Source organism: Corvus cornix, chromosome 10 (genome assembly GCF_000738735.6).
Source record: "Corvus cornix cornix isolate S_Up_H32 chromosome 10, ASM73873v5, whole genome shotgun sequence".
Classification (NCBI taxonomy): Eukaryota; Metazoa; Chordata; class Aves; order Passeriformes; family Corvidae; genus Corvus; species Corvus cornix.
In genome coordinates this window covers 16,783,354-16,793,005 of record NC_046340.1, presented here as the reverse complement: position 1 = coordinate 16,793,005, position 9,652 = coordinate 16,783,354, and the positions used below count along the sequence as shown (strand labels likewise).

Below are 9,652 nucleotides of genomic sequence, written 5' to 3'. Positions count from 1 at the left end.
CTTCTCCCTCTGACTCTCAGGACAGACTCTAACTTCTTTTTGATTTCAGAATTTCTGCCCTTTGAAATGCTGTGTTTTGACAGCTCAGTTTCTGACCATGGAAGTTTCTGTAGGGGGGAAAAAAAGGTTGTCAGAGCATTCAAAACTGGTACCTAGAATGAGCCCTGCAGGAAGCAGCTCTTTACAGAGTTCCCGAGGGCTCTGGCGAAGCAGTTAGGCTGAAGAGCTGCCAAGCGGTTTTTGAGCAGAGAGATGCATTTTTCTTTGAAAATCTAAAGGAAGCAACAGGAACTCACTGCTGATGGAAGGGGCTGGATGTGAGACTGGACAGTGACTACTAACACAGTAGAAGTTTCCAGGGACCATATGATATGTGGAAACAAAGTTGCAGTGGGATGTAAAATTTCTCCTTAGGGCTGCAACATAAAGAATAGCCTGTTCTTAGTCCAGAGGGAAACAAAATCAGATGAATTTGATCCCAAGTAGTGAACAAAAAAATGCCAGGCATTTTCTGGATGTCTGTGTTATTACAGGGAACAGCCAGGGATGAGTTATTTGTCTTTGAGCTATACAGCTGTTAAAGTTCTAAGAAATGAAGTCATGGCTTTCAACATGCCCCAGTTACTACATATATTTCTGTTTGAACTCCAAGGTGGCTTGGACTCTCAGAAATGCACAGATGTCTCAAAAGCCACTATTTACTTTTCTGCAACATCAAAGGGGACTAAAACAACATTTGAGTTCACCTGATCTTAAATGTAATTCTGTAATTCATCATAAGTAGTGTCACTGCAAGTTTGACTTAGCCTTTCAACAGTGCCATTTTTACTGGCAGGGAGCAACTACAGATGGTATAATGCTTGTCTGGAAGCAAATATCTGAAACAAGCCTCAAATGGTCTGCTTGCTGTCTAAATTTATGTATTTTTAGAGTTTTGCTAAACCATTCTATGAAAGTAACACAGCATTTACTTGCTAGTAAAATCCAAATATAGTTCCCCCGATCCTTACCCTGTTTCCCTTTTGCAATACAGTAAAGATGCAGTGATGTCTTTCAGTATGTCTATTAAAGGATGAAAAGCTGTTACCTCATGTTTTGACCCCCTGCCCTTGGTCACAGGGATTATTTTTTGTCTCCAGCACAGGATTTAGACTTCTCTGTGCTGCAGTGTTTGGCCAGCCCCATTTCCAGGACACATTCACACATATCCAAAGCTGTGCTGGCTTCTCAGTTCCACTGCAATAATATGACCCACCAGAGAGAGACCTCTGCAAATAACAAAGCCACTCCCTAAGCTGTGCCTGCCTTACAGTCCCAGAAGGAAAATACAGGCAACTTTCTGTTCTGTATCCAGCAGCTCTCCCTACACTCAGAGGCAATTAGGATACCAGGAACCATACAGCATGTTTGGCAGGGAGAAGGAAGAGTATGAAACAACAAAATAAAAGGGAGTACCTGCTATCTTCAACAACTGACATCATGAATCTACTCATTATGAATCTACATAGGGATCAAGCAGTATGAACTCTGCTGCAAGCAAATACTTTTGCAAAATGACTAATTGGAAGGCTCTCTTTTAATGGGTCTTTTAATTTTCCCTATCCTTAAGACAGGGAAGAAGATGTGAATAGGCTCTGACCTCTTCTGAGATGGATACAATGGCAGCCTGTTTTGTTTTACAAAACATTTAGTCTACAAAATACTCACCATATTCAGTTTTTCCAGTTCCAGGAGGGAAGTAGGACATCCTTTGAAGAGAAATTTTTGCATCTAGCCTATTTTCAAATAAAAAGACCTTGGACAAACCAAAATATGAGGGATCTGGTCATGTAATAAGGAGCCACTCCTGTCATTTGGAAGAGATCCGAGATGACTTCTGAACAGTCAAGAAACTAACCAGAAAATTTTCTCTGTGGTTTGAATTGCTGAGCTACAGGAATCTGGAAGCATCACACGCATATCACAGCAGTGGTTTAGTTTGAGAATTACCCTAAATAGCCTTATTATCACCACTAAATGATAGAGTATGGCAACTGGAATGCAAGCCAAACACAATGGAATGACCGATGAAGCTGTTTTTCTGAGGTCATCTTTTTGAACTCTTTATTTTTTTCCCCACAGTTTTCACATGTGAAATCTCAGTAACACGAAGTCCCAGATCAGAAGAGATCAGCAATATATATGAGATCAGCAAGAACAGCAACATGTCATTAAAGTTCTCACTCACTTTCATTTTTCTAAGGCAAAAAGAAACATTCTCAAAGTTACACTCACACACAAACATTTAGCTAAAATCACAACTGACTTCATAAAGCAAAAGCTCAGTCTTAACAAAACCCCTTATGTCTTAAAACACACTAATCAGACTGGACCTTGAGAAACTGTACTAGCCTTTTAGAAATATAGTGTCATTTCAACTCATTTACAATTAAAAAATGCAAACAAGAGATGAATATTTAGAAGAGAGAAAATACTCATGCTTATATAGCTGAAGGCAAAGAGTAAATAATTGCAGACAGACCAGAATCATTAGTGTAGCATAACTGCAGCTGACTAAGGGCACCTCTGAGTAAACTTCAAAACAGGTTCTGTGGCTAAAAGTGTCACACTAAAGGCTTCAGTGTCTCAGGATTTTCATCGTATTTTCCAGGAAGCTTTGAGAAAGCAGGAAGCTGATTTAAGTAAGATGCAGAGCTTTTGTCCAAATTGTTAAAGCTGTCACTCCTCTTGTAGAAAAAGTCAGAGAAAAAGAGTGCAGTAAGTCCTAAATGGAAGGGAACTTAGGCTTGTCCCTTAACAGAAGCGGTTACAATGTAAGGCAAAGCCAAGGAACTGAGCGGAGTTTCTTGCACATTAAATTCAGCTCTGGAAGACAGGATGTTTGTCTAAAACCTTGGCAGTGAAAGATGGTTGTTCTTGGCACTAATCAAAGTCCCTCTGCTATACAGTTACCAATAAAGAATGCATTTGATTTCTCTGGAACTGACAGAGTGCAGAAACATTAATGCAAAAGATAACGCAGACCAGTTATGAACTAGATGGGAATATATGTATTAACCCTTTCCTGAACATGGCTACTACTGGTTTATCTAGTTCTATGTAGATCACAGGAACTGGACTGGCTATTGCATTCAGTGCAACCTGCTCTATGGATTTGAACAAATTATATCCCTTCCTGCAACATAATTTTGCCATCTGTAAAATAGGAGTGACTAGTTTGTAGTGCTCTATAAAGGACAAATAAGAAATGGTTTCTAAGAGCAGATTATTTTTATTAATGCTTGAAATCTGCTGTGGTGATCTTGGAATGGGTATGATGGAAGAGGTGGTTCTAATACTGTTGCAGTAAAGCCCATGGGCCAAGCATTGTCTCTCTGAGGTTTGAAACACTGTCATTTGGAAATCTCTTAAGCATGGGCTTAATCCCAAATTGAGGCAACTATACTGGAGATAGGATATGAAGGATTTTCTTAAAAAATAATGTAAATATGTGCTACAGCATTTGGTGAACTGGGACAAACACTTTTTCTGTTTTGGAAGCAAGGCTGATGAACTACTATCAGGCAGTACATCCTTAATACATGTAATGTACTTATGGTCAAACTGGAAAAGGTACAAGACAGTGCAAATACATATTTATAACGCACCCACTGCCCCAGAACCTGACCATTCTTTTCAAGACTTAATAAGGTCAACAATTCAGTGACTTATGTTCAATTAAATATTTTAACCAATAACTTAGAATATGCAATGCAATTTGAACGGAAAGATCATCCAACTATAATGCTGGAAGAACCCTCCCTATTCTTTTTACTTGGTCAATTGCCCCCTACAAACAGCCACAAAGACCTGATTTTGAACCACACTCAGTGAAGATGGAGCAAAGTACAGGTAATTATTCTATAACAAAAGGGTTATACTAACAGCCTAGGCAGTGCTGAATATCGATCTGTGTGGCATTGAAGATTCCAATTAGTTTTATTAAATTCGGCTCTTTAAGAGCAAGAACTGTATTAAGAAAATAGCCAGCAACATTTTCTCACTGTCCTAATGCAGCCTCTTTTCCACAACCTGAAAATGCCTCTGACTGTTAAATTAACATTTGAATCAGTACCATGAGCAAATTTTCATCTTAAAAGTTCTGGCCTTCTAAACTTAATGCTCCATGTAATTTTTTAATAAAGAGATGTTTAAATTTATAGCAAAACCTGGTTACATATAACCATGCCAGAAGAAACCTTCTTCACCCAGATAAACCCTCACAGTGGACATTTTAGAATGGTACAAAGTCAGCAGCCCTTATTATTAATTTTTAAAATAAATAAATATACTTCAAGAAAGTAACCAGGATGGAAATAAAATCATGTTTGTAAGATAAGCTTTACATCATCCAAATTAGGCAGTATGTGGGTAAACACCACATATTAGTATTTTTCCCGCCACATGAAACACAACTGACTTGCACAGGTGGAAAACTGAATTGTATATATTGATAAAAGACGTTCCAGGAGGAAAGAATCCAGCTTTCATAAACAAAAGAGAAAGGCAAAGGCAAACAAACTTGTAAAGAAAGATAAGGTCAAAAGGGATCCAAGCATATCAAAACATTTTGGTTTAGTTTTCAAGTCTTTAGGCAATACTGTGCAAGCAAAAAGAATTAATTTTCCTGGAGTCTCTAAAGTAGTGCCTAGAATGTTTTGAACACAAATTAAAATTGTGCTATACAGAAAATATGAACAGGCAGCAAACTTGCTAAATACCTTTTTTTAAAGTAGTATCTATTTTCATAGCAATTTTGAAATATTTTAGCCTAAAACATACCTAGGGCCTCTCTACAGCCCCTCATTCATTATTCAGCTAACCATCACTGGAAGAGGAGCATCTTCAGTCTTGTTTCTGTCATGAAGAATGAGTGGAAAAAGCCATCACGTCATCAGAGACATAATATACACATCTGGTGAGCAACTTGATGAACACACAGAACGCCCAAAAGATCCCACTTTGACATGAGTGTAATTATGCCAGAAACAGCCCCTTCTGGTAGCAACATTAAAGTACTTGTAATGCAGCTGAGCAGTGGCAAGATTTCTGGCACAGTTTTCACACAGAGAACTGGAGTACCTCCACACACAGTTATATTTGACTTGGAAATAATGTTGAATGAAATGTAAATCATAACAAATATAAAAGCAAAACTTGCCTTCCCCCCAACAAATGTGAACAACACCAAATATCCAACACCCTTGAATAACTGGTGTTTGATTTTTCTATATATTTTTGTGATGAACATGTATTTTACTTTAAGGATATTGAATGGTCACAAAGTATACCTGATACTGACATGTCACAAAGTAAGCACTGATAGTTTTGTCTGTGCAGCAGAACTTGAAACAGAACATTCTCCTCTGTCACCTGGGAATTTTAACCTCTTACAGGCAACTTCAGCCTTATTTTGCTTAAGGAGCAAATCCTTTGCATGACCACCCCTGCAACACAAACACCTGCATGCAAAAAAAAAAAAAATTCCTTCAAGGGGCTTATTGTTGGTGGAACCAAACTGAAATATATTACTTATTTATTTTTACGGCTAGATAAATACTATACATAATGGTATGGTAGCATGACTACAAACTTCATTGTGCCTCTCTTGGGGTTAAAACTTTAAGAGGAAGACAAAGTGAGAGTTCAAACCCCTAGAAACTCCGGCATAAAATTTCAAAACCATCTTGAACAGGAGGTTCTTCCACTGCAACAAGGTCCACTAATTTGAGAAAAAACAGGGGTTTGTACTGCTCTTCTATTTTTTTAATTTTTTTTTTTTTTTTTAAAGTGACAAAATGGCACTTATTTATAGCTCGGTAAATGAGAGCAATTTGTAACAGAGTTGTAACTCACCTGACTGAACAGTTTTTGCATTTGGCATCATAAACTGTGCCCCAGAAATGTGTTGTTCCATTAACATGACCAACCACAATGTGTTTAATGCAAGCAACATGAATACAGAAAAGCAGGTTTCAGAAATCATGACAACTATGGGCAGATAACTCTCTTTGTTAACCATGACACAATTACATAAGGAGAAAACTTTTACAGTATAAGATACCTGCCCCTAAACCAAGCCCACTCCCCAAGGGGAGAAAACCCAAAACCCAAGAGGTTAAAAAAATACGTAGGGATGATAAATGCCATACTCCTGGCCTGAATATCTTATCAGTTTGATAAGCACTGATGAAAAACAAAAATGCACTCATGATCTAAACATATTTAGGTTGAGAAGGTTTCTAGATTTACGTACTTCTCCCTTCATTAGGAGTTAGGTAATGAACGTGCAGAAAATCAGAGGGAAAGGGACAGATGAAAAAAGTCTGGAATTCAATTTTTGTTTCAAACCTTTTGTAACTTTAGAGGCTTCTGATATATAAAAGTTTAGACAAATGATAAAATGTTCAATTTTCTGAATAGCTGGGGAAATGACATTAGACTATTTGCACACAAAGAACTTTGAGGCATTTTGTTTTTAATTTGCATACAATTCTCAGAGTGAATTCCACATGAAGAAGGGTGAGATACAACAGAGCTCATTCATCATTTCACAAGTTAACAGAACAAAGTAAACATCTGTCCTTCTTATCAATTAGCATCTACCCCTTACTCCAACTTGTCACTTCCTGCTGCAAGTCCCCACGCCAAAGAAGTGCATGGGCTAGTTCCAAACTCCACAGACGTTCACATGTGGACTTCAGCAATACTGCAAATTATAACAGCAAGAAAAAAAACTGAAATAGAAAGACTTAGAATGACCTTATATTCTCTTAATGGTTCACAAATGAAGACCCAAAAGTCTGAGTAAAAAAATACTTCAGTTGTCCAGCTCAGCTATTCATCTGACTGTGGTTCCTCTATGGAGCATACAGCTAAGGAGAAAATACTTTCTGTCATGTAAGAGGGGGCACTAAATCAGAAACAGAGAAGTCTGAAAATAGCTGTGCTAAAATGGACTTCCCAAACACTCTTCTCTGGAGCACCATTTGAACATGCTCTTACCTTCTACATACTGATAAAGTTTTCTAGCTATATAATTTCCATACATAGTTGCATTTGACAAGGTTTTTTTGGCTTATATCAAACTGGCAAATACCATCCTGACCAAAGTATATTACATCAGTATTATACCTACAATAAAATAGTGGCATGGTGTTAAAGACAGCATCATCTTTCTTCATGCTTTAATGAGATCAAATAACAGTTAAACATACGTTGAAAGGGAAAAAGTAACAAATCTGCTTTGCAGATCTTTCTGAAAAGGAGATCAGAAAGTGAGGCCATCCAGGTGAGACAAGAGAAAGGCATAAGCTGCAAAGGAGTTGAACCTACCAACAGCAGCAGAAAATCCCTATCACTAGAGCGGTCTTTATTTAGGTCTTACAGCAATAAATACCAGTTTAACCTTCTGCCCAAAGACTTAACAGGAAGCCTTTTTCTTGGTGTAGGATTCCAGACTGTGACACTCTTCACAGTGAGTTGAACGAAAAACCAAATTGATTGTGTTGAAGTAGCAAATCAAAGAACTTGGAATTGCACATCTCTGATGGTACAGGGTTTGCATTTGCACACAAGCCTACACATCACAGCACATCTGTCAATGCCAGTGATTCCATTTGGGATATACCAATTTTTTTCGTCTCATGATTGTGGATTCTCCAGCAACTCTACTAAGTCTGAAATATGTCAGTACCAGAGAAGAGACAATAAAACCTTTGTACACGTCAATATTTATTAATTCTCTAGCAATTTTTTTGCTATATATTTAGTACTAGTGTGACAAAATTCCTGATAATTCTATCTCATGCAGGTAACTTAAATGAGGAGTTAGCACTATCCAAACTGATGAACCTACCACTAGGGGGTTACTGGGGAGTCTACAAGACAAGTATTTTCCGCAGCAATGACAACTAGGCGGGTATGCACAGAACACAACGGGCTCAGCTGAACGTACCTGGCGGGGTCTAAGGACAGCACAGCCTTCAGAACGACTGGAGGGGCAACATCCTTTGACCTAAACAGACTTGCCATTATTGTTTAAGAGGGCTTGAGTGGAGTCGGAGACATGTTGGAAACTATTGTTAGAAGAGATGTTTCTGTAGTTAGTCAAATAGTTTAGCTTTTGCTAGTTAAAGTTGCTGTGACTTGTGTTCTCTCTTTGACAGAGTAAAATATGTTATTCTACCCAAATTTCTATTGTTTAGGTCACAACAGAGATACTGAGAGCATACTGTACCTTTCTGCAGCTGAAGACAAAGATTGCTGATAGATTGCTGCTATTTCTTCTCTGCAATTCCTTGGTGAATACATTTTCATCAATAGCAACTATGAAAACAAACTCTCTAGAGTCCAAATTTTTTAAAAATATATTACAGGAAAACTTGTAAATCTACTTGTAAATCACTTATTCTTTTCTCCTACAATTCCCACAGGTTTCAAAACATAATAATTATAAATGTAATTATTAAAATAATAACAAGAGTTGTGATAGTCTTTTGTTGTACTGGGCATTTCCCATTTTTAACTGAGATACATTCTAGCAGAAATACCACAGTACGAACCAGATAATTTCAATTAAAAAACAAAATGCAAACTATTCAGTCCAATGTTAGAGCATGTGTATGTGTGTATAATACTGTAAAAGTAGTCACACATTAGAGGTATATAATTGAAACAGCATTTTCTTTCATGAACCTGCTATTATTGAGGCAGTGACAAGGTTTCCATTTCTTTGTTTTTTGAGCTCTTTAAAGAATGGCAATTGCCACATTTTGTAAACCTAAATACTGTACAAGCAGAAGCTTGTTGGTATCAGGTAAGGAGCAATACTAGTAGTGCAAACAGCTGCAGAGACAATTCCTCCAGTTTTGGGGTGAACCAGCTATATAACACTGAAAGAGGACAGGCTTCTTCTTCAAAGCCACACTCATGCGTGTTTCTCCACTCAGCCATACATCCTTCTCCATCTTGGTCTTCTTTTTACAAGGGTACTTGGGGAGAACCACCAGCTCATGTGATATTTATCATATGAAATATTTCTTGACTCTTCTCCTACTAATATTATCAATATTTTAGAACAAGTCAAGGAACGATAAATACCTCAAGCATCAGGAAAGTGACAATAATACTGACTTAGTATCTTTAGTAAAAAGTGAAACATTCTCTCCTGAGATATAAGTCAAGGGAGGAACAGGAATGATGAACCTAACACCGTACCATTATTTGATCATCATGCACCTCAGCTGAGCAGATGGGAAAGAACAAGTGTTTATTGCCCTCTGCTCATCCAAAGCTATGACAGACAGTTTATTTATCTAAGTGCTTGGCATACCAGTATGCTGTTAGAGCAGTTCTCAATGTGCTGTCCCCCTTTAGCTTATTTCTTAAAAAGAAAAAAAAAAAGAGGAAAAAAAAAGAAAACAAAAGAATAAAAAGGAAGAAAAAATCTCAGCAGGTTAACCCTCATCTTCTCTCAGCTCTGTGGGTAGAAATTTGTATTGCTGTTGGCGGATCTGAGCCAGCTTTTTCCTTGCCTCTTCCAGCTCTCTTTCCTTCTTCAGCATTTCTTCTTGGGCTGCAATGATCTAGAAAACAGAAGCATGAATTATGA

General features: G+C 37.6%; 1 protein-coding gene across 1 annotated transcript in view; it reads right to left on the bottom strand.

Annotated features, from left to right (window-relative positions):
- Positions 1-5,809: 5,809 nt before the first annotated feature.
- Positions 5,810-9,652, bottom strand: part of TLN2 (talin 2) — a 146,636-nt gene continuing 142,793 nt past the window's right edge. The window contains 1 exon segment of the mRNA XM_039558008.1: positions 5,810-9,626. Within this exon segment, the coding sequence (XP_039413942.1) occupies positions 9,498-9,626 (129 nt within the window). The 3' untranslated portion in view covers positions 5,810-9,497.